Here is a 26,307-nt window from a genome sequence, read left to right as displayed (position 1 = left end):
GATTAAAGTAGTGTGCCCCGAGGCATCGTGTCCTTATTCAAGGAGGAAAATTGGCAAGCTTTCCGATGTACTGTAGAACAAGCCTTCCCCTTCTTCCCTGGAACCGTGTGGGTTCAGTCTTATCTCTTCTGCCCCAGAAGCTCTGCTTGACTCCCAGGATATGCCCCCAGATAAAGATCAGATTAAGTGTACTGTGACCAAAGGGACAGGGACACAATTGTTCCCACAGAGAGCTACACACACCCAGACTTACATCTCCATGTGAAAATGAAGAAACCTTAGAAATAAGCCCTGAATTCAGCCTTTGAAGATTACTAAAGAATGGACCACCACTGCAACAAACGACCAAAACCTTGAGCACATGTACATAGCACCAGCTTATGAGCCTGGAGGTTGAGCCATAGCAACAGCTAAGCAAGCACGTGACTTCTTCAAATACAGAACACATTCAGCAGCCTGAATGGGAGGTCACTGGGCGCTCCCTCCAGCCCTTCAAGGTGAACATGGCCACTTATTTCTGAATTGAAGGAAGTTTGAGAATAGGTTCATTCTTTGTCCAGATTTCCTCTTCGTGTTTACATTTGGTAGGTAGAAGGGATTCTCATGAATGGATCTGTGGTCCAGAGATCCCAGCAACTCTCTGGCCCATGGTGGCCAGAGTACAGTAGAAATCCATAACCCAAGATGACCACCAGACCCAAGATCGCACCAAAGAATGGCTTTGATATTTTAACCACCATCCTTCTCTCAGAGAAGGGTGTGGGCAAATCACAGGGAGTATTATGCAAAGACAGGAGACAAAAGCCAAAAATGCAGAGTGAATTTTAGCATCTTGAATGGTCCCTACCTGAAGAAGTAGAAGGCCATTAGCAAACCAGCACCAAGTAGGGCCCCCACCACAATTCCTGTCACTGCTGATTCTTCTAGGCCACCTGCTTGAAAAAGAGACATCACTGGTCAGAGCTCATTTGGGAAAATAAGTAGAAATACTTTGATTTGTGTTCATCTCCCAGTTGAAACATTTTTTTTCCTCTGTGAAATACATACATATATATATGCATGCTTTTCAGAAAGCACTAGACAAATGCATTGTCACGTGACAGTGAAGAGAACAGCAGCAAAACAAGTTTTAATTTGAGACTGGGACAAATGGCGTCATCCTGGCATTTGGGAAGATGAGCAGGAGGATCACAAGTTTGAGGCAGCCTGAACTACACAGCAAGATCTATAACAGGAAAGGAAGAGGAAGAAGAAGAGGGAGGAAAGGAAGGTTAGAAAGAATCACAGACAAAGAAAGAAGCACAGATTCGAGCAGGATTTGATGAGGCTGGAAGCTGGAGATTTCAAACACATCCACACTCTGCTTGAGCTGAAAGTCAAGGAAAGCAGCGTGGATGGACAAAGGCTTCTGTTTCAGCTCTTCTGTTTCTCACGGGGGATGGTGACACTCCTAAGTGCTAGAAGGTCTGGGGAATTGTACTGGGTCAGTATTCTGTTTTTAGATGTTCTCTCACCAAAGCCAGAGTCCCTTCTCCAAATGGCCTACATAGCTTTGTGAAAAAGCAAACCGTTTGGATCACTCCATTAAGGACTCAGTTCTAGAAAAATCAGCCTCTCCTGTCCTTGCAGAGTTTATAGTAAGCCTGCAGGTCACGGCCTCATGGGCTCCTCAGACCAAAGCTGGGTATATTTTACTTTACATGTGGGGAAAGGGAGGCTTGGTGAGTTGAAGGAACTCTCCTAGCCCAAAAAAGCAAGAAGCAAAGTAAGACTTTGGATCCATGCCCAGAGGCTATGTGGTCAATACACTTCTCCATTAATTCTTTCTCATAACTAGTGTATAGTATAAATTCCTCAACATTAAAAGATGGTCCTGAGACACAATGACCATATATAGTCACCTAGAATCACCAACTGGCCTGCAAGATTGATACCACTTGTTCTTCCTCTTCAGAAGCCCCTCAGAGACAATCACTTAAAAAAAATGTTCCTGTCTCTGAGGAAGATACACCTGCTTCTCTTTCTCCATCCAGAAATGGGCTATAAATAATATGTTCAATGCTTATTTGCCTCTTTGTAAGTTGCCAGGTATTTAAGAACATTATCTGTCCCATCTTGAAGATCTGGAGGTCAACTGTAAACTTTAAAATCAATAATGAGATTTGTTACAGTAGATGAATAAGAGACAGTTAATAATATTATTTTTCCTCAAAGTAGAAACCTCTAATAACTAAGAGATTGTAGAAAGAGATATAAATCCAGATAGAATATACTATCATCTGGAAGAAAAGAATAAAGGGAAGAAAGATGGACACTTCTGGTAAGGGAAGAGGGATGGCTATTTTTGAGTTGTTCCCATGGGTTTGAAGACATCAGAAAAAGACATGGGAGCTTTCTGAACACGAGTCCTTGAGAGCAACATGTGCTGGCCCCATGTGACTGGAGAAGAGGAGGAAAAGTGAATTAAGTCTCTGAACTTACATGATTTGCAAGGCGAGCTATTGGTATGCTCCACAATTCTGGTTTCATCTATTCTCAGTTTCAAAGGGCCCCAGGGGTACTTGACATTGGATCGCATTTTGAACCGGCCTTCTTTTCCAAAGTAATCACCAATAACCTACAGAGAGGCAAAAGTCAGACATAAAAAGGGAAAAGCCAAAGTTACCTGTTCCCTGTAAGCAGAGGCTGCTCGTTTGTTTTCTGGCTGCTCAGACCTGGAAAATTATATCAATTACAGCACTCTGGCCAATGGCTCAAGCATATTTCTAGCTAGCTCCATTGTGTATGGCCACAGTGCTGAGGCTTACCAGGTAGAGTTCCAGGTGTCTGTCTCCTTTGGCAGCTACATGGCATCTCTCTGACTCCACCTACTCCATATATATATATATCCCTTCCAGCCTGGCTATATTCTTCCCTGCCATAGGCCAAAGCAGCTTTATTCATTCCACATCAGTTCCCAAAGGAGGCACAAAGCTCGTAGTCTTGCATGAGCTCCCCAAAACACAGCCTGATCTACACAGGCTACCTCTACACATCATCACCAGCAGGAAGTGACAGCAAGAGCTTCAGAAAAGCATGAGAAACGGGAGGGGTCAGGGGCTCTCCTGTTGTGCACGCGGACTATCACAGTGGCTCCTCAAGGCAGCAAAGGAATCAGGGTCACGTAGACTTGAAAAGGTATGGACACGACAGAGACAGTGCCTGGTGAGGCCTGTCTACACTGGAGGCTGCACCCTACCAATGCTGTCCCTGCAGGTATCCAGCAGCTGCTACTGCATAGTGGGAAGGGTGGATTCTTTTCACTTCCCTATGAAACAATAGTCTACAGATTCACACCTTTTCCCTGGCTCATTCCACAGGGCCCCTATCTGGGCTTCAGCCACTAAGGAGTCCACACTGTCAGTCATGTGTGAGGCCTTTTCCCTTGGGGATGTGCGACAGAAACCAATGTCACTGCATACCTGCTCAGGTTAAGCATGTGACAGATACACAGTCCCCCTCACCCTCCAGTCAGATCGACATACAATTATAATACTAAAGAATATAATTTAGAGTGATAGAAAGATGGCTTCAGAGGTAAAGGCCCTTGCCAACAAGCCTTAAGACCTAAATTGGATACCCAGGACCCACATGTTGGAATGAAATAACCAATACCCATTGTCCTCTGACCTACACATACACAATAGATAGATGATAGATAGATAGATAGATAGATAGATAGATAGATAGATAGATAGATATAGATTGATAGTGACAGACAGACAGATAGATGTAATTTAAAAAATTGTATCTTTGAAGAACTTTTTGGTTGACCTTTTGGCCAGTGCTATGTCCTTAGGGGTCACATTCATCTCTGATGAACTCACTTCTTGTGCTCTCCCATTATCAGACTGAACTCTGTTTCAGCTGTCACCTTAGACCACTGGATGATATAATTGCAGGGTCACACTCCAGTTAAATGACTTATATCAGTCACATGAGCCAATCTGGCAGTGCCTCCTCACACAGCTCCTAGGGGTTCTCCACTTTTGCCTGGGCACAGACTTGTGCCTCCTGGGTGGCCTGTGATATTTCTCATCCCTCCTCACTGAGGGACAGCAGCCTCTCCCAGGCTATATCAGCTCAGGGTCAAAACCAGTTCTAGGTCCTCATGAAATATGACAGTGGCTGCTGTGTCGAGTCTATCCCAAGTGCTTTGCATGTGCAGCCTCACAAAGAGATGGGATGAACCATCACTCCCCAACTCTCCAGAGGAGGAAGTCAGACTGCAGACAAGCTCTAGGTCTGGGGCGATATGAAAATCATTTGGTGAACACAGCCAGAGGGCTCCTGCTCCCTCACGTCCCATACAAAGACTAGGTGTACCCCACAGAGAGGAGAGGTATCGTATGCCAGCGCCCACGAAAGCAACAGGAGTGATGCTGATCTTCAGAGTGGGAGAGCTGTGTCTGCTACTCAGCAGCTGCAGCACTCAGGGGAGTGGCCCATGCATCTTGCCTGGGCAGCACAGTAGAGCACTGTGGTGTAGGTGTGGGTAAGCCTACTGGTCTACCCTGAGAGCATGAAAGCAGGAGAACCGGCTCCACCCCTTGTTCATTGCCGCATAGGGTGAACTAGATAGAGCAAGTCTGAGAGCTAACCCTGGTGATGAAATGGGAGGGGGAGTTGGCGGGCTGAACAAACCTGCAAGCATCCAAACCCAGAACCAGAGCTATGAGTTGACCAACCCCAACAACCACCCCATCTATGATCTGCTGGAGCACATGAAGGGCCACATCCTGCAGATTCAAAGCCGCAGGACCTCCGTGACACAGGGCAGCAACAGGATAGCCAAGAGGAGCCCCAGTGAGGTCCCAGCAATGACCAGAGACCTCAAACCAGACCAATGACTCTTTTCAATGAACACTTGCAAGTAAAGATATATGGACAAAGGATTTACTGTGTGACTCACTGTGCCACACTGCAGCTCCCATGACAAGATTGTTCTCTCTCTCTCTCTCTCTCTCTCTCTCTCTCTCTCTCTCTCAAACTTTATTACGTTTCATTTTATTTTACTGGGGGGAGTAAAAGGGCAGAGGGTAGATAGAAAGGGAAAAGGAGATGAATGAAATTGAGATGCATGATGTGAAAAACACAAAGGATAAATAAAAAGGTTTTTTTTAAAAAAAAAAAAAAGAGTGATGGCCTTGACCTTGCAAGGAAAAAGGGCAATCATCATCTGTTGAAAAACTATTTTTCAGTAGAACATGTGTTATTTTTCTAGGTTTCACCTCATATGGTTCTAATGATGTCATGAGGCCAGCAAGAAAAATATTAGAATTCACACGGTGGTGTGTTCTGCCTTCCACCTCAGTGAATAGTGAGCTTTGCCTACCCAGAAGGCTCATTTGTGTTTGAAGGGTGCATTGGACACCAGGACAAATACACCCTCAGAGTCCCCACTTGCCAGAGTGACCAATGTAGAAGTGTCCTTTCCTCACCTCTTGGGTGCCGGCTTCAATGTCTGTCATGGCAACCACGGAGAAGTCCCCATACCGGTCCCCGTTGGCATCTATGGACACCTGCCCAGCGATACCTGCAGGAGAGGCAAAGAACTCTACATTAGTAACTTACGGTACCTCTGCCTGCCAAGAAAATGAATTGATGGGATTTTTTAAAACAAATTCATGCCACAGGGAATCACATCAGACTGGAAGCATTTTTGTTGGCATTTGGAAAGACATTGTAATTTCATCTGTGTCTGCATTCCTAAATTCTTAACATTTCTCCATTTAAAAAAGAAAAAGAAATGATCTTTGGAGAATACTTCTGGAAAAAAAAAGAACAGAAGAAGGTTAATGCTGAAGGCCATGTGCTTACTCTAGAGTTTTGATTTTTTATTTTCTAAAAAGTAGCAAAAAGGTAAAGATGTCTTATCACACATAGGTCTGGGTCCTCATTGGACAATTCTCATAAGGAAAATCACTCCGACCCAGGATTCAGTAGTATGCTCCATACAGGCTGCAAGAGCGCTGGGGGTCTGATTGCTGGGTCCCTGGGGCCAGTGTCTAAAGAGCAAGTCTTCATTGCCCAATGATGTGTCTTCATTCATTGCTTATGCAAACACTATCCGGAAGATTCCTGGGTGCTGAGTTAGCACTGCAGGGAAGGCTGAGTTAGAGTAGCTCAGGAGGGGCCTGGACTCAAGGAGGGGCCTGCACTGTGGAGTCAGCTTTTCCTAGTAGAATCAGACAAACAGGTTGGGGCCAGAGAAGTAGGTGAGTGTGCTTGACACCAAGCTGAACATAGGTCATGTAGGTTTGAACTCTGGGACCCACACAGTAGAAGGAGCAAACTGATTCCCAGAAGTTATCCTCCGACTAACACACACACACACACACATGCACGCAAGCACACATGCACTAAATAAATAAATAAATGGAATTTTAAAGTGCGATTTTGTGTTGTTTTTCTTTTCTTTTTTTATTGAAGAATACTGAATTGCCATTTTGTCTTTTCCCACCTCTGCCACCGTGGCCAAAGCATTGGTCCCCTGAATCTCAGCCTCTACAACCAGCGTAAACAAGCATAAGATCATATTCCTACCAAGAAGCAGCAGAGCTGAGATAAAACACGTGGGGCATCACCAACAGATGTTTAAGCAACGCCAGCTGTTTTCCTCTATCTGTCGCTACTGCTGTTATTATTCCTACAGGTTGAGTAGCCCTTAGCCAAAGGATGTAGGGCCAGATGTGTTTCAGATTTCAGGTGTTTTCATCTATGGTGTCATTTTGACATGTAAAATGTTCCAATGTGGGAGCATTTTGAGCTTGAGATCTGGGGCTGGAGGATGCTATTATAAAGTTCTCCTTATCATTACTGTGCCTGTAGTATCACAGAGCGTACTTGACCACGATCTACCATTCAAAGCACGACTCAGCACAAGTTAAAATGCAGCCAAAAAGAAAGAAAAAGCAGGGATTATGGGATTATAAAATCCCATACACAGGAGGAAATCTGTGATTCAAAACACAATCAAGAGTGTAAGTTACTGACCTGGTTTAATTTACAAAGACCCTAAGGCCAGAAAGAACCAGAGAACCGTGAAGTTTCCGATGAAGTGTTTATGAACAGAGCCAGTGAGATGGGAGGCTGGAACAGAGCAGCCAAGGCACAGAGGACCCAGCCACTTTGACAAGCAGTGATGGGTGCTCCCTGCAGCTAATCCCCAAAGGCCACCAGAGAACAGAGGCTGGTGCTGAACAGCCTGTATTTGCATCTTGGTTCACTAAGTAGCAGGATGTGTGCACCAGCCCTGTTCTAATCAGCACAAGCCATTCGTTTCCTTCACGGGAGAATTCTGTGCTGTTCTTCCTTGGTGTTGCTATCCATTTGCCTCTCCGCAGACAGAGTGACCGCCTCAGGGAAATGTCCCCTGAGGAGCATCCCAAGGGAAAGTTCCATCCTCTCGTGTGGTTTGGAGAGGGCAGGCATTTGGGTTTACTGTCCTTTGGGCTGTGGTTTGAAGGCCCACTGATTTTTCCAGACTTTGGGTTACTTTGCTGGAAACAGAATGGAGTTACCATTCATCTTGGGGTTTGTTTGTTTTTTTTTTTTTTTTTGTCTTCTTAATACAGGCAGGTTACAAAGGATGCGCCTATCATGAACTTGTGCATCCTTGAGAGGCTATAAAACTTTAAATTATATACATATAGTGTGTATATATGTGTAAATGTGCATATGCATATATGTGTATATATACATATACATGTGTGTGTACATATACATATTCACTCTCCAAACACTGTGGCTATCTGAGGTCACTTGTCAATCTGTCCAGCGGCGTTAGGGAAGTGTGCCCTGAGTGATTTACACTGTATTTTATCTGATGCAGTGGTCCTGGGAATCCTGCACCTCATTACACCTTTAAGCGATTGCAATTCTGCCAAGAAGTGGGGTGAGAACTCTCAGGGTGGCTGCTTTGCAAAGTGAGACTTCACCTGAGAGTATCGAGCAGAAGGTGAACTTGTTAGGGTGACAGCAGAATTTTCCTGTGTATCAGCAATGAGTCCTTCTAACCCCGTTTCTATTTGCCCAGGCCTGAGCCACACACAGTCCTGTTTACCTTGCCCCTCTAACCTCTCACACAGAGGAAACACGGCCTCTCCTTGGACCGTTTATTGGAAGTCTTGAGAGTTGATCATAGGTTTCACGGCAGTAAAATCCAATTTTGTCAAATAACATCCAGGGTATTTTTTTCTCCTGACAACTTAATGGTCACTTACAGCAACCACTAAAATTAAAATTGTTTTTAATGTGAGGGAGATTTGAGTTTTTCTTCAGCTCTTTGAGGGGCTGCCTTCAAATGGACTGCTGCTTAGGAAATAACATGGGCTCTCTGAACCATTCAAACTCACCTGGGCATCGGTCTTTACATTTCAGACACATAAGATCCTAATTTTAGACTCAACTATACTATTCTTTATACTCTTGGTACATACTGACCGCGTAGACCTGACCCTAAAATGGAACCATGAAAATGGCGTCTGAGAATAGTTAGTGCCTGTCTCAGCTCTAAATCAAGCTGTGTCCCAGCCATTGTGGACACCTGCCCTTCGCTCGCCAACCTCTCTCAGAGCTGCCTTTGAGCATCCCCAACTCTGGCTCCTGTCCCGCTGTCAGAAGACCAAGAACAAATGACCACACCGTGCGGTGAGTAATAGCTAAGAAAGGGATGTGCCTGACCAAGGTTGTGTCCCCACACACCAGTTTCTCGGTGCATTGTGCACAGATTCTGGGAAATTTGACTTTGTCCTAATATGCCCCCTGAATTACCCTATTTGATTCCTGCCCCTTAGCTGAAGCAGGAAGAGCCAAAACAAGTTCATCCAGGGAGCTTGTTTACCCCCAAACAACTACTTGTCTAAAATGGAAGCTGTCACTTTTGTCTAAGGTAAAACATGGTGTTCACTGAAACCACTGTAGAGAAAAGAAACTGACCTGGGCTGCCATATCTGCTACCCAGACAACCCTAGCTGGAGCACCACTCCTCCCTTCTGTCCTTCCCTTTTAATATCTGAGGACAAGCTGAGGCCATGAAACGTAGAGGGAACCATCCCATACTCCTCTCTCAAAGCTTGACTCGGCTTTGCTCTTGGCATTAAGAAGTCTCACTCATGTAAACACAAGTACAGGCATACTCCAATCCGCAGAAGAGCTCACAGGACAAGTTGGCACAATGAAGAACTGGAAAGGCCCTTTTCAGTTAGCTTACCCAGTCTCCTTACACAGCAAATTGGGTACTAAAGGTTGCGGGCTCCTGCTTCCCACATCCCCAGTCTGCACGCTGTGTTAATGGTTCTCAGAAGATGCTCGCCAGCACGCTACAGGTTATGTGCTACAGAGCAGCCGTAAGGCACACCGTCTCCACGGAAACTATGTCAGCAGTTTCCAGGCCCATGGGTCTGGTCCCACTGCATCTTGAGCTTTGGGCCCTATCACACTGTCCCTTATATTCAGTCGCCAGCCACATAGACCCCCCACCTCCTCAGGGAACAATCTCCTACTGCATACACCCAGACTTCACTGCAGTGGCTGCCATCTCTGTGGCATAGTCACCCATATACAATGTCTTCTGTCGCCGTCAGGTCCCAGTCAGCTGCCATGTCCAGAGGCCTTTTCTTGACTGCTCTAACCCAGCAGTTCTCTCCCACCGCTTTCTATCTTCCTACCCTGTTTTATTTGACACCTCCTGGCGTGGGAGAGGGGTGTTTATTGCCTACTCACATCTGCACATAAGAGAAACTGATTATGGACAGCATCTTTTGTTCTTGGCTTCATCCTCGGCTCCTTGGACAGTACCTGGTCTATCACGGAAGCCTGGTGAATGCACTGGATGAGTGAACAGAAGCGCTGATGCCTGCTCTAGGAACCAGCCATGCCAGCTTGGCGTCCTGGTGAGGAAGCCACGGCTCTTACATACACTACTGACAAAAATATAGATTCACAGAATTTTTTATGAGATGTTTGGCAAATAGCCCTGAAAACATACTTACAACTAACATTATACCGACTGAACAGAAATATACATGAGTGTATACATATAGGTACATAGATATAATTAATAATTGGTGGGAAATAAAAGAGGCTATGAATATGAAGGAGAGCAGAAAGAAGAATATATGAGGGTTTGAAGGAAAGGAAGAAAGAAAAAGGAGAAATGGAATTAAATTCCCAAAAAATTTTAAAAGAAACCATTTTGGTGGTAAATGAACCAGCACAACCTATCAAAAGAAAAAAGACTGGTGATATTCCATGCATTGTATAAAGCATCCACATACCTAGAGACCTAAATCCCTCACCATTGCAAATGTTCTCTGTGAAAAACAGTCTCTGGCCTGTGACACGGTGTTGCAGAATAACAAAAACTGTAACTAACTGAAGCCTCCACCAATCAAAGGTAGATTAGAAGCTGGGGATGGTAGAACCTGCATTCCAAGTACTCAGGAGGCAGAGACAGGAGCATCTCATGTTTAAGTCTGGTCTGGTCTGGTCTGTATAAGCAAGTTTCAGGCCAGTCAGGACTACATAGTAAGTCCCTTCCTCAAAACAAATAAACAAAATTATGGAAAATAATTTTAAAAAATTAAGGAAATTATTATACAACAGAATCACACTTAACTCTCATTTCAAAATATGTTAGATCTACTCATATGGAATTTTCTGGCATACAAAAAAGTGAAATCTATAAATGGAACTAAAATGAAAAATGGTGTTTGCAATGAATCCGGCTTTCTAAACGTTTTACATTGTTTGCTTTGTTTTGTGTGCTATCAGAAAGCATAGCACACTCTGGAGTCATCTGGAAAATTGCTGACAGTGATTGCATTGGGGAATGGCGACGGCAGTGAGAACAAAGGCTTCACTTTTTATTTTGTACATCTTTATACCATTTAAGCTTTCAAGCCAAGAATAGTCTCATTTTTAAATGTCAATGTCAGTTGCTGGGATGATGACATAATATGTTTTTTGTTGACTTTTCTGTTTGTTTTGTCTTGTTTTCTTGTTTTTTTTTTTAAGCAACTAATATTCACTACTTTGAAAGTCAAATAAAAACAGAGGGTGTGGACCTGCTAAGCAGCTCTAACCACCAGGTTGGATATGATGGCTAACATCTGCATTTCACTGAAACCAACCTGGTGTGGGTGTGGGGATGTACAGCTGGATTAACACACCTTTAAGCCTGCCTGCAGATCTTCCACACTGGTTGTTCTGTGGTGAATATAGCTTGTGTTTAGTGTGTGTGTGTGTGTGTGTGTGTGTGTGTGTGTGTGTGTGTGTAAGTACACAGGGCTAGGGAGGTGGGTTTGTGGATAAACTGCTGACTGTACAGGCACGATGACCCCAGTTCTGACTCTCAGCCCCCTGTGGAAAGCTGAGCAGTCACTCAGATCTGTAATCCATGTACTGACAGAGGCCGAAACAGGCAGGTCTCAGGGGCTCGCTGCCCAGCCAATCTAGTCAAAACAGTGAGCTCCAGAATCGATGAGAGACCACCTCAAGAACTAAGTTGAGGAACAATAAAACCTGACCTGAAACCCTAGCTTACACACACACACACACACACACACACACACACATATGTATACATATATATACATATATATATATATAAAGTGTTATATAAATAAGCAAGGAGCAGGATGGTTCTTAATGAAGTAGAATCTGCTCAACGCCATGTTCGCATGCATTGCATTGTTCGATCTTATTTTTATAAGCCAGTGAGGTGAGTTGGCTTATTCTCCATACTTTCAAACTGAAATAAAATCAAGTCTATTGTTGCAGTAGATAGCAACTACAGAAGCAGTGACTCACTTGGCTGCAGTGCCGCTGCCATGGAAACTGAATCCCTACCTTCAAAAGTCCTGTTCCAGGTCTGCTGGATGATTCTCCCCCCGTCCTTCTTGCTGTAGCCAGCTCTGAGAACTTCATGTAAAGCCAGAACGTAGAGGAGGATGGCATCATGGAACCCTTCAACAAACATGTTCACCTGCAAAGAAAACCCACTGAGTGAGCCTGAGAACCTGATGATTGATGTTCCTCCATGATGCAAGCAAACAAAACGGTCCAACCTGGGTCTGTAGATGTGAGATCAAGGGAGGAAGTGGGCAGAATTATCAAAAGTAACTACCAAGAGTCTTATCATGTGTTCCTGGCACTAAGTAGGAAAAACACTTCCTGAGAATTTACAGAGCAAACAAGACATTGCAGAAGTCAAAGAAACCATTCTGTTGTTCAGGCTAATTATTCCCGGAACTTTGACCCTCTTTTCATGCAATTACCCTTCTGCCCACATCTTCCATCAGCCTCAATGCAGCATGAGTCCAACACTCCAGTGAAGTCTGCTCCAGATTCCACTACCCATGTAATCCCTTTACATTCTGAGTGTAGGGCACACAAATGGAACAGTAGTAACTGGGCAAGCTGGGGCAGAGAAGTGAAGGGCTTGAGGCCAGCCTACACTACATGGCAAGACCTCATCTCAAAAGATCAAGATGAAACAAAAATGTAGGTATCCATTTGTTCGAGCTCAACAAAACTGTTACCAACTGCAGACACATAACAAAGATACAAAGAATGGACACAGGACTTTCTTCCTGCCTTGGGAGGGGGCAGCAGTGTTTGCTCCTGCACTGACAACAAACATCTGTCTCTCTTTCCATCCCCTGCCAAGCTCCAGGGACAGAAATTGATTCAGTCTTGACAGCTTATACATTTTATTTGATCTCTGGCTCAGGAAAGGTTTCACAAATGCACACACTGGCCACTAAACTTAGGGAAGTTATTTCATCGTGTTGAGTTTTGTTCTTTCATCTGTACCCATGTAGGTGGTGTAGAACCTTCTTTAAGGGTGATTGCAAGAATCACATAGCAACACAGCATAAAGTGTCTAGTGAGTATCAAGTATTCAGCAACTTGTTTTATGGGCCATAGGATGCTCTTGGTACTGTCCTGGAGTCTTATTCAGATACAGTAAATAGAGCAGTTAGTGTTATAGACTGGGGGAGAATAATAAAGAGAAGCTCAAGAGTGGTGGCAAAAGTTGACCTGAATTCTGAAATTGAACAGATGTGTGGAAGGAAGGAAGTCTGGAGAAAGCACTCTGGGTAGAATAACGCGGCAAAGACATACCCTGACCACTACTGCATTAAAAATAACACTTCTGCTCAGCTGAAGCGAGAGAAACACGGCAGCATGGACAACCAGCAGAAACTTGGGAAATATTTTGTGCCTTCAATACAGAGTTTGTAAATTACCCAGTGTTCCAAAATGGCATTTTCTCATTTTTTTTTCAAGAGTCTGAGTCAATGGCAGAAAGCCAAGGCAACAGGAAGAACTGGGTGTAGTAATAGGCGCAGCAGGGCTGCATCCCCAGCACCCCGGCCGCCTGCTCGGCTAGCTTGATAACTGTTTTGTTATTTGTAATTTTGCTATGTTAAAGTTAAAGCCTTCCTTTTTTTGTTTAAACAGAAAAAGGGGAAGTGATGTAGGAGTGTCATATATCAATCTGTTGATTTCATTGGTTAAGTAGTAAAGAAACTGCTTGGCTGGCCCTCATAGGTTAAAACATAGGTGGGGGGAGTAAACAGAACAGAATGCTGGGAGGAAGAGGAAGTGAGCTCAGACTCGACAGCTCTCCTCTCCGGAGCAGACGCCTCAGAGAGACACCATGCTCCCCGCTCCCGGGAAGATGCACGATGAAGCTCCGACCCAGGATGGACATAGGCTAGAATCTTCCCGGTAAGACCAGTGCTACATAGATGATTAGAAATGGGCTAGTCCAGGTGCTAGAGTTAGCCGAGAAGAGGCTAGATAGAAATGGGCCAAGCAGTGTTTAAATGAATACAGTTTGTGTGTTGTTATTTCGGGTAAAGCTAGCCGTGCAGGCGGCGGGGTTCCAGGGACACAGCCCGCCGCTCTTATTACTACAACTGGGGATTCCTGGGAGGATGCCGGCCAGTGCTTGTGTGCAGACTGCCTGCCCTGTCCCTCTACCGAGAAAGAGTGCCTCCACTGATCTTCTGTATGGCCCTAATCAAGGGCGTATGGTGTCACAAATGGTGTCTCCCAGTTCAAAGACACACACACAAATAGCATCACGTGTTTCAAGGGAACACTCACAGAGGGCGGCAACACCAGCTTCATTTGTCCCAGTCCCAACCCTCGCTGAGTCCTGTTTTGCATTATGGGAACAAGTATTTCAGATTTGCCAAAACTGGAATCTGGGTGGCTCCAGTTCTGCTTTCTCTAGCTGTGCTCCTACCTCCTTCTGGCCCTTGGATTCCTCATCTAGAAAGTGAAGGAAATGACAGTGTCTTCCTCCTCAGGTTGCTATCGGGTTTTCTCTGAATTGAGAAGTGTAAAGGACTTCACACAGCTTCTGCCACCATCATCCCTTGACAGCTGTTGTTGTCACAACTTTCCAGAGATGAGGGGTTACAAACCCAGCAGTTCTGCATAGCTTCTAATTCTGAATAGCAACATCCAACAAGCGAGCTATCTTATTGACCCATTTTATACCTGATGGAAAGCAGAGCTCCTCGTTCACACTCTGATGCCCCAGGCAGATCTCTTACACCATCACGGTCCTAACAACGCCTAGTAGACTAGCACTGTCCAGACTGGGCTATCCCACTAACCCTCAGGGAAAGGCAGACTATAGGATAGATTCAAGTTCACAGAGATCTTGTACTTAGCACCTAGTTCGATCCATAGTCCACACCTAACCCAGATACCTCAGTCTCTTAGCCTTCCAAGTCTTCATTTGTAAAGACTCGCCACAGCACTGGGCCACCTCACAGAGATTTTTCTGGGGTTTAAATGAATTAAAACATTAAACCGTGAAAGCCTTGGTTCTTACTTTTAGCTGTTAAACTTAAGTCTCAAAAACACTGTTTTCTTAGGCAAAGGATGCTATAGAAATAACATCTACCAGTCAAAGATAATTTTCGCCTGCCTTGAATATGCTAATTTAATTTTCCAAAGGAATACAAATTTTTCACTTAGACCGATGAAGTCATCATGATTCGAGAAAGCATGCATGCTGATGAATTTTAATAAGTATACTTTAGCTGTTAGGTTTAATTCTCAATACATGATCATTTTCCCCCACAAGTTTATCTTCTCTTTCATAACTTTATAGAAACCATCTTGGTCTCCACTACAGTGGAAAGTCATGGAATCAGAGCTGTGACATGTGGAGGATGTGGGTGACTTCAGGAAGCACTAGGGTACCCATATTTCCCTGAGGCTACAAATTTGTTGGCTTCAGGAGAAGGAGTCATTTTCTCCAATGGCATAACCACTGTCCAGTTACCCATGTTCCAGTAAATAATGTCCTTCTCATGCTCATGAAATAACCCTAATGAAATGTAATGGCTTACAAGCTTTAAAAGATGTGGAATTAGAAAAGGAACTTATTGGGTAAAACGGGAGTTTAGCATCCATGGGAGAGAAATAAGAGGGGGTAACAATGTAGTTGAAAGTGGCCAAAATACATTAAATATATGCATAAAATTGTTGGACTGATAAACCCTGAAAAGGGGAGACCATTTTTTTTGCTCAGTCTTCCTGAATTTTGTTCGTGCATGCCATGCTCTGTAAATGCATGCTTCCTAGAGCATCTGCTTAAAATACGACATGAGCCCCTGGGCCTCATCCTTCTTACTTTGTGTATGTCATCATCTTCCTCCTGCTCTTTCATCGTCCTCCTCTCTAAATCCTCACCCAGGGACCCCATACTGATGTAGCCATTCAGAGTACTGGTCATGCTACCAGGCACCATGCCTTAACTGGCCCTTCCCATTCCTTCCTTCTTGATGCATCCTCTCTTGCCCACAACAGGAAGAACAATTGTCTACCCAAGAGGATGAACTTGGATTGCTTTTGTCCTACAAGTTTGGTGCCAAAACAGGTCAGACAGGCTCTGGACATAAACTCTGGTCTGAAATCTCCTACTATCTCAATTTGCAAGTGAATCACAACAGTTACCTCCTGCCCTGTCAGAGTGGCTGAGTATCTCCCTCTCCCTCTGGAGGAGGATGCCGACCCGGCTGAAGCTGCGGCACCCTGGCCTGCTGCGGAGGAGGTTTCGGAGGAGGTTTCATTGCACCTACCTCATAGGCAAAACCCCAGAGAGTGTCTTTTCTCGAGAGAACATTCTCACTCTCGCACCTGTCTTTTTTTAATGGGAGGGAAGCCCGTTAGGACATTACAACCGCTGTAAATTGGAAGTGCAAAGTAAGGAGAAAAAAAAGGAGAGGGGGGAGAACAGTATTAAGTTGTATCAGGAACAGTTTTCTTTGGACCTCCAGAAAGAAGGAGCCAGCTCACTTGTTCTGCCTTTCTGTCTCTGGACAGAACAACCCTTGGACCTCCAGGCCCTGGTTGTGACACATCACACTGTTGTTATCAATCACAGGAAGTGGGACTCCCTTGCCTAAGCAACCCGTTTGGGTGTTCATCATCTGTTTTAGTTACTTAAATTCCCTGACAAAAGCAACTGAGGGGAGGAAGTTTTTATTTTGTTTCAGAATTGAAAAAAATCAGTTAGTTTATCATGGAGGCCAAGTCCTGGTAGCAGCAACTTGAGGCTGTTAGTCACATTACAGATCCCCAGGAAGCAGAAAGCAATGGGTGCTTGTGTTTAGCTAGCTTCTTCCTTTGGATGTAACCCAGAGCCCAAGTCCGGGGAGGCTGACACTCTCCTTTAGTGTGGCTTTGCCCACCTCGATGAGATAATCCTTCACGGGCATGTCCAGAGACTGGCCTAATCTAAATCATCTCTCCCGGGTGTGCCCCGAAGCTTGTCTTTTGGGAGATTCCAGCTCCACTCAAGCTGACAATCAAAACCCAACATCATGGCGTCCTTTTAGCCAGAAAACCCTCCCTTAACATCACTTGCTGAGGTCTTAAATTCCTAAATGCAGCCACTCCCGGGCTAGATAATGAACAAGTTGGATTAAGAAAACATGACCGTTCACCATCTCCACCAGACAGAATCACGGTCCCCCGCAGAGAGGCTGTACGCATGGAAGTCAAGACAGGGCCTCCTCTCTGCCAGCGCTGCTAGCCACATTCCCTCATGGAGAAAGCTGAATGGAAGTGATCATGTTTGTCTGTTTTCAGATGAGCATAGATAGACTTGGCATTCATAACACGACCCCCTCTGTTATAAGGCATACCATCTTCCCTGTTTCTCTCTGGGGAGGCAAATTCGTGGACAGGTGAACTCCTGGATGCTTACAAGTAAGTAAAGCATGCCCTCTGCCTCAAACACTGAGAGAGGTCTGTGAAAACAGAGTGCCTGAGCCAGGCGGTAGTGCCGCACACCTTTAATCTCAGCACTCAGGAGGCAGAAGCATGTGGATCTCTGTGAGTTTGAGACCAGCCTAGTCTACAGTGAGAGTTCCAGGACAGCCAAGGGTGCTACACACGGATAAACCCTGTCTCAGAAGAAAAAAAAAGTGTCTGGACATGAAGCAAGCCCGTAAAGCTCTCAGGTGGAGACAGCTGGAAGAAGGCTCCCAAAGGGGAGCGCAAGCTAGACTGTCCTGGGGTTTGGCTTGTGGCATTCGCCTGAACTCAAGCGTGCCACACGGTGGTTCTGTCTTCCTTACCACAAACCATTGGTTCCCAATGCAAATGAGGAAAGCCATGGGTGCTAATTTCTCTGGAAAAAGAGATGCCTTCTCACCTCTCAGTCGCTGAAGATCACATGGGGGAAAGTGGAATTTGGAAGGAGAACAAGTAAGAGGTCAGCCATGGACTGTTCTTCCCCCTTATCTATAGCAAGGACAGCACCACCTAGTCGAAAGTAAATTCTAGGAAGGCCCTGAAAGTGGATCTTGTCCAATGCCCACGTACCACTGATACGGCAGACATCGGGAGTGGCTTGGGAATGCTACGTGTGTAGCTCAAAGGCCAAAGATAATTCTACATTTGAGAAACACTTAATACATACATCACTCCGTTTTACTTTATCTACACTTTGCATTTCAAAAATGAATTACCTAGGGCTGAGAAGATGACTCAGGGGATAAAGTGTGTGCTGTGAGACATGAGGACTGGAGTCTGGATCTGCAGACCCCACAGGAATGCTGAGCAAGCATGGTGGCTCCCCTGCAATCCCAGTGCTCAGAAGACGGAAGCAGGAACCCTGGCCAGTCGGCTGCCCTCACTGTTGAGGCAAGCTCTGGGTTTAATGGAGAAACTCTGCCTCAGAGAATAAAGTAGGGAGCGACTAAGGGAGACTTCCTGCCATCATGCACACAATGTGTTTAGAGAGAAAAGACCCCAAAGAAGAAACTTGCAAAGTAGCAATATTAGTGGAGCAAATAATAATAAAAAAAATCATCAAGAAGACTTGACACACAGATCTTCTTAGAAAACTTGCACACCGTACAGTTTGGGCAGCCAGGGCAGAAGAAAATTCCCAAACGAGAGAGCTATCTTTCCCAATGACTCTTCTGAGGACGCCCTCCACTAGAACAGTTGTCATTGTCCCTGGCCATGGCTAATGCATCTCTGCCTCCAACTTTGTGTTCCTTTTGTCTCAGTTAAAAGGCTCATGGGTCCTCACCCATGAAAAGCCACCTGCACAGGTGCTGGGCTGTCCTCAGAGGATCTAGAACAATACTGTGTCTCAAGGAGGAGTTAAGTAAGTGCTTGAGGGTGTTCACGGAGGCTCAGTCAACAAACATCTCAACTCCATACGCCTGGTGGCACACAGGTCAAGCGGTCAGTCAGTGCAAAGGTACACGCACTCAGAGGGCGCCCAGTAAATAAGACAGCCCTCAGTCTGGCCAATTCAAGGAGGGGGCAGATGGCTGTCAAAATATATGTCACCTCTGAGTACAGAAAAGGAGAAATGCCCAAAGATTAAGATGAATGAGGTCTATACTAGTAAACGGCTTAAATTAAAATGTTGATATGATCCAGGACTTCTAAATAAATAATTCCAGTCTCTCTAAGATCTTCAGGCAAGAATAGAAGCACAGATATCTGACTTCACTTCCCACAGAGATGGCAAAGTGGAAGAGGTAATTGATAAAGTTCTCAAATTAAAGCCAAAGTCAAATTACTATACCAAAAATAAAAATCCCTACCTCTAAATCACAGCCATGGGACCAACATTTTTAGAACATGATCAAATGAAACGAGCTTACTTTGATGGGGGGACGAGGACATACAGACTAACTCATAGTAATCCTATGGCTCAACCCGGTGTCTAATGGCAAGCTGGTTAAGAGGGTTGACTCTTCAGTAGTATGGTGTTCTTTTCTTCCTGTTTAACAATTTGCTGGATCTCAGGAAAGATGTCACTTAAAACAGCCCCTACATGCTGCTTGCAGGGCCCAGGATGTTCTCCTTGCAGCTGCTAGGCTGTTTCCTTTGGACACCCTCACTCAGTGCACTTAAAGTTATAAAATCCCTTTCCAATCATGTTCCATAACTTCCGAGAGTAATTTATTATGATTTTATCCATTTAACAGATTAAAGTCTCTGGCACACAGGTGCCCTTATGTCATTGGCTGTGTTCATGCCATTGTCTTAATTTCATTTCTGTTACTGTAATAAAAAAAAATACATGGATCTAATCTACATGGGAAGTAGAAGAAGACAAGATCTCCCAAGTAAATTGGGAGCATGGGGACCTTGGGAGAGGGTAGAAGAGGAGGGGAGAGAAAGGGAGGGGAGCAGAGAAAAATGTATAGCTCAATAAAATCAATAAAAAAAGAAAAAGAAGAAGGCAAATGACAATAGAAAAAAAATATCCTAACAAAAGCAAAATGGGGGGGGGGGGGGACTGTTAAATGCAGAATTCCAGATTGTGGTCCACCAGGATCCAATGGTTCATCAGATTCAGGGATGTCACAGTGGCTGGAGCTTAAGAAAACTGGTCATGTTCCGTCCATAGTCAAAAGAGAGCAATGGATACATGCACGGTTGTGCTCAGCTCAGCTCAGCTTCCTCCCTTAGCTAGACAGTCAGGATCTAGGGGATGGTGCTGCCCACTTTCAGGCTGGCTCTTCCCACATCAAATGACACAGTTAAGACAATCCCTCAGAGGCATGCCCATAGGCCAATCCAACCTAGACAATTCCTCACTGGATCTCCCTTCTCAAGTAGGTCTACCTTGTGTCAAAATAGCAATTAAAAATGGCCATCACGCCCATCAACTAACTTCTCAAAGTTATTTCTTTTGTTTTTTGAGATTATAATATATTCCATCATCCCATGTACCCCCTGCTCTTTTTCAATTCCAGGGCTTCAGTTTGTATTAATTGTTGTTACACATATATGTATGTATGTATTCCTAAATACATAATTACAACCCAATTGGTGTGTATAATGTTACTTGTATGCATGTTTTTAGGTCTGACCATTTGGTATTGAAAAGCCAATTGGTTTGCTCTTCCCTAGGGAAGACTATTTCTCCCACTCTCCCCATTCCTTAGTAGCCTATAACCCTTTGTATAGGGTTGAGATTCCTAGATTTCCCCCAACCTCTTCCATGTCAACATGGTTCAGGGATCATCGTGGAAGAAGGGGCAGAGAGATTGTAAGAGCCAGAGACACTGGGAGTTTGCTGCGAGACTGTGTCTCCTAGGAGCTACTCGCATAAAGTCTCACAAACATGATGATCTAAACAGGAGTTGAACAAGGTCAACCAACATTATGGAACCACAACCGTGGGCTCCCCCACTACATGTATCCATGCAGACACCAGCATCAATGGTTAGGCCTCATGAGCCAGCTCTTTGGCCTATCGCTACAAACCCTGTGAATGCTGTCAGCATCCAATATCAGAGTCTTCTGTTAGGCAAGTGGCCAAAGAAGTTGGATGTGGCCTGTCAAATTGAAAGTCTGAACGTATGGCATTCCGCATTCCCTGCTAGCTCCTGCCAGATAATTTGAGGTGCAGAGTTATTTTTGCTGTGACACTGAGTAGAAAATGCCACATTCCTCTTGCCATTGGGTAGCTCTACAAGTAGTTCACTCCCATAAGGGAGAAGCCCTGACATTCAAAGAACATCACGATACCACCTCTGAATTCATTCGCCTCAGACCTTCCTTTTCCAGACCCCCCCCCCTTTAAAGGCAGTCTCCTGGAGAAGCTAATCTACAGCCCTGACATCTGGTGTAAAGGAATCCTCACCAAGTGAAGAAGGGTTAAAGACCCTGAAGTACACAAAAGTCTTTAGAAAAGATGGGAAATGCAGGAAAAAAGAAACAAGCTGAGCTTCATCCTCTAATATTTCTCTCCAAGTCTTCCCACACTCAGTTCCTCAGGTTGACACACTTCTTCCTACAGGTCAACTCGTCTTGGGTCCACAGAATGGGTTTGAGGTGATCAGACTTCTTTAAAAAGAATTAACATTGTATTTCAGCTGTGAGGAAGTTGTCCAGATGAGCTGGCATACACTTCTAAAAGAAGAAACTCCTTAGCCCTATTCAGGCGTGAATAGTTTTGTACACCACAATGTTATTTCACTTGAGCCTTTCAGTTGCAAGTGGTTTCGCACACCTTGATGCTAATCCATTTCTGAATATTTGAGGGTGGTGTCACCATTGCTACAAGATGTCTTTGAGGCTGAAGTTAGTTGAATCACCACACATACTAACAACAACACAAAACAGAGATTGCCCTTCAAAGGGATGAAATGGGATTTTGGCTTGGAAGTCCTTTTGCATAAGCCCCATGCCTCTTTGCTAAACATTTTCAGAGTATGCTAGATCAATAGCCTTTTACAGTTAGAAAGCCACCGATGTGTAATAATCACAATAAAATGAATTCTTATTTATACTCAAAAACACTACAATCCAGATATTCCAATTTCTTCAAATAGTCTATTAGTGTTATTCAATGATATTTCAAAGCTGACCAGATAATTTAAAGCAATTTTTTAAGAAAATGAAAGTGATTTTTTTAAAGTTCAATATATCTTCATTTAAAGGCTTTGAAGGCCAACCAATATTTCTTTAGCTAGAGAGAACCCCTCACAATGCCTCCACCCTCCTGATTACATTTCCCTAATAAGATTAATCTTATTAAAATGGTGGCATGCAGACTCATCATTCTTATACTGTTAAAAAAAAAAAACTTGAGGTTTGATTTTATTCTCACAAATAAAATTAGCAAGGCCCTCTTGTGTCTGAAAAGGCCTTTTCACTGGGACAAACTATTACCTGGCTGACTGTGGAGAAAGGGGTGAGAGCAAGGGAAGAGGGCACCCCCTACTAGGGCACCCCGTCTAGTCCAATGCAACCTTGCAGATAGGCTTGAGTGCGCAGAGCACTGCCAGAAGTGGGGCAGATATATCTTGCATCGGCTGCATTTTTTTCTCTTTCATGCGTTTGGCTGAGGACCTAACTTTTTAAATCTTCAATCTAATTAAGTGATGTGAGACAAGAGGCCAGTTTGAAATGTCTCGTCAAGATTTTTTAACGTTCTGATAAATTTTCAGCTAAGGTCCCTTCCTGCACAGCTTCTGTGTGAAATCAATGTCAAAACACAACTTAGGTCAAATACTACAGTGGCTAGGCCTTCCCCTCAGAGAAATTGTGGAACTTTTTTCAACATCCTGGAAGTCCCAATATGTCATACCTAGCCTCTTTAAACAATTATTTATTAAGTTCTGCCTCTTTCAAACCCTGTGGCTAGATAAGCTTCCCATTCTCCAGCCCCACAATGCATTTGTGAGCACCAGAGGGAGACCTGGGGTAGGAAGCATGCTCCAGTACACCCCACCCCACTCCACCCCAACCCAAAACACTGCCAAGCATCAGACTTGCTTGCAGTGTTTGTTTAGTTAGCCAAATTTTCAACTTTTAAATAAGTGCATCACTTGCCTTGCAAGCATACGGACTTGGGTTTAATCCCAAGAATCCACTTAAAAGAGCCAAGCATGACCCAGAAGACAAATCCCTAGGGCTTTCTGGCTAGCAGGTCTAGCCCACTTGGCCAGTTCCAGGCCAGTGAGGGACCCTGCCTCCAAATACCAGGTGGATGGTACCTAAAGAATGATATCACAGGTTTGCCTCTGGCTTTACATGCAGCTGTGCACATATACTGCATCTGCGCGCGCGCGCGCGCGCGCACACACACACACACACACACACACACAGAGTCAGATCCTTCCCCAAGTTTACACAGGGAAGAAACTGTTCCTCCCCATCCTGGCAGAAGACAGGTGTGTCACTGATGAAGACACAGGCGTGGGAGAGTGTGCTGGAGCAGATGGAGGCTGGGGAAGGACAAAGCTGAGAATGATGTTAAAAGTTGTTCAGTATGGGATCTTAGGTGACACTCCTTCCTGGCTCCCAGAAGGTAATATGGCCCAATGACTTTCCAAAGGGGCTCAGAAGAGAATTCTTTTAATGAAATTGACTGACCTGAGAGAAAATGTACCCAGAGTGGTAACATTTGGGATAATTTTTTGGACTAGCTAAGCTATTCCAGGGAACTACAATACAGTCCACTGTTATACAGGTTGATAGATATTTACATCACATCCTGGGGAGTGATGAAGGAGGTACTCAGAAATAGAAGCAGAACAGCATCTAAGAAATGCTTCTGATATGGAAGACAAAAAGATAAATGTTTAATATGATGACAACAGATTAGAACCTAAAAGAAATAGGCAATATAAGGTTACTAAAACAATGAAAAGAACGGGAAGAATCCCATCTCAACAAATGTAAAACACTATCAGTTATCAGAAAGAATGTCATAGTACTCAGGGAGGCAGAGGCCGGTGGATCTCTGTGAGTTCTGGGCCAGCCTGGTCTAGAGAGTGAGTTCCAGAAAAGCCAGATCTACATAGAGAAACCCTGTTTCAAAAAACCAAAAGCAAGAATGTCATTTAATATGTTTATCTAGATTACCTACTAAATTATGACAGACCATCAATTACAAAATAAGTCCCATCTTTAGACAACTAAATAAATAAAACACATGCTCTAGAATCAATGGAAGGGATAGGGATTCTAGGGAGATGAGCTTGGCTATCCAAGAATCAAAGTCAAGGCGCTGTTTTGAATCCGAGAGTCACTCAGAAGACAAGAGAAAAGAATGGATGCTTTTGCCAGTACAACTAGGACAGATGTTAGCCATCCATGTTTTCTCCTAGCAACCTGCCTTCTCAGCTCCCTCAAGAAACAGATGCCTGAGTCTCTATGGTGACAGTTAACTGAATGCTTCTCCACCCTCACTTCCTGCTGAGTGTGAGCCCACTGACTCCTGTCTCCCCCTCCCCACATAATCCCTTGTCAGCAGGAAGAAGTCAAACTTGAACCCACACCCCTATACCCTAGGAGTCTGGGATGTTTAGGTGGAAGTTCTATTGGCATCCATATCTGACCAAAAACGTTGGGATGTGTGGGATCTCCAGCATGACCCGTTATGGATCCCACCCTCAGGGTGCTAAGCAGTGGGCCCCTCCCAGAAGTTGCCTCAGTCCAGACTCTGCCCCTGAAAAAGCCCACCATCAGTGGCTCCACCTTAGAGGGTATTAAAAGCCCCCACCTTGTGGGTTCCCCTCATGGTTCTCTCATCTTCCCCTGGAATGCTTTGTTCAGATTAAACCTGGATTTATTAATTCGATTTGATTGGCTTGTTACATTAGCAGTGGCAGATTCCCAATAGCCAGAGATTCAATTTAACAGTTTGTCTTTCTTTTTTCTAATTTTTTTCTTCTTCTTCTTGAAGACAGTGTCTTTTACCACAGTCTTGGTTGGCCCAGAACTCACTACGTTATCCAGGCTGACCTGGAACTTATAGTGATCCTCCTGTTTGGTTTCTCAAATCCTAGGATCATGGAACTGCACCACCATACCCACCTAGAATACCCTTGAAAATCAAAAATATAGCAGACATTTTAGAATCCAGTAGTTTGGCAGATAAAATTTAGGTAACCCCTCAGAAAGGAAAAGGAAGAATTGGAAAATAACACTTGCTTTGACAGTTTATGTACTAGAAGATGAGAGAGAATACAGAACCAGCTAAAGATGGCTAACACTTGGTTCTATGAGGTACAGAGGAGGGAGCTAAAGACACAGAAGCAAGATTTTAAAATACCCACACCAAGCCCAGCATGGTGGCTCACACCTCTAACCCCAGAACTCAGAGGGATAAGATGGTAAGCTTGCTACAAATTCCAAACCAGTCTAAGCTTCATAGAGAGTTCCAGCCCAGTTGAGGATATAATGCCAGACTCTGTCCCCAAACAACAAAATATAAAACAGCAATAGATAAACAAACAAGCTCACCCCAAAATTTATCATTGTAAATTTCCAGATCACCCATCAGTCCGGTTTTCTGTTTGTCTGTTCTCAAATTCACTTCCCTTCCTCCCTCTGCTTGACTTTGCTCTACACCATAGAGAGATGACTCCTTACGGCTGCATTTCACTGTCATATGGCTCCAGTTACCTCAGTCAACATGGAACACAGGCAGGAGAACAGAACCAGGAGGAAGAAGAAAGCCGGGACATGTCTCCCTCACTCTTTCTTTGCCTGGAGTAATACCTCTGTCAAAGACTGCATTTATTCCATCCTAGCTTTTGTAGGCAGTCCTAACTTTGAGAACCTACTAAAAGTCTCTCTTCCTTGGTCCTTCTAGTCACTAGGGATTCTAGTGACTTTTCCTATTTCTAATCTCTGACTTGCTTTTCTATTCCATTTGGAATATCAGCTCTTCTAATGCCTTAAACTCTGTTCCTTCTATTCAACTCCTGCTAAATTGCCTGACATAGGCTCTGTTTTCCTAACTAGATCCTCACTGATACAATCAATCACTCAGAGAAAATACTAAAAGCCTCTAAGGAGAAGAAGAAAATAGCATTGAAAAAAAAAGAATCAGAACGGTAACAATAAGAGCTAGAAAACAACAGAATGATTGCATCAAAGTCTTGTGGGAAAAATAATCTTCAAACTATTATTTTATACCCAGCTAAACTGTCAATTAAATGATGCATTATTATTGTTATTATAACACAAAACGTTTTGTGATGTGAAATGTATCAAAATTTTTTACCATTAATGCCCTCTTTCTTCAAAACAAAAAAGAATCTTAAGAACAAGAAAGAAGATGTGATATCTAAGAAAACGATCACACAATGCAAGAGAGAACTGAAGAACAGCTCCAAACTGACATTTAAAAAAATTATTACAAACTGGAACAGAAAAATAAGGTTAAAAGTTTAATATCATTACATAAAATCTCTTACTGAAGCAATAAAAATAAAATAGTGAGAACTCTATGAG

The 26,307-nt window shown here is 44.0% G+C and overlaps 1 protein-coding gene across 2 annotated transcripts in view; it reads right to left on the bottom strand.

Moving 5' to 3' along the window:
* Positions 1-26,307, bottom strand: part of Npr3 (natriuretic peptide receptor 3) — a 59,548-nt gene that overhangs the window by 5,441 nt on the left and 27,800 nt on the right. The window contains exons 4-7 of one of the 2 annotated variants that reach the window (XM_041631154.1): positions 11,893-12,028; positions 5,481-5,575; positions 2,482-2,617; positions 848-932 (exon numbers count right to left, since the gene is read on the bottom strand). In XM_041631154.1, the coding sequence (XP_041487088.1) occupies positions 848-932; positions 2,482-2,617; positions 5,481-5,575; positions 11,893-12,028 (452 nt within the window). Of the gene's footprint in view, positions 1-847; positions 936-2,481; positions 2,618-5,480; positions 5,576-11,892; positions 12,029-26,307 lie in introns of both variants that reach the window. The other variant, XM_041631153.1, reaches the window with a different exon arrangement.

This window comes from Microtus oregoni, unplaced genomic scaffold (assembly GCF_018167655.1).
Source record: "Microtus oregoni isolate MIOR12 unplaced genomic scaffold, Mior012 000036F_ref0000092, whole genome shotgun sequence".
Taxonomy (NCBI): Eukaryota; Metazoa; Chordata; class Mammalia; order Rodentia; family Cricetidae; genus Microtus; species Microtus oregoni.
Note: the sequence above shows the minus strand (reverse complement) of the source record. Positions and strands in the feature narration are given on the sequence as shown.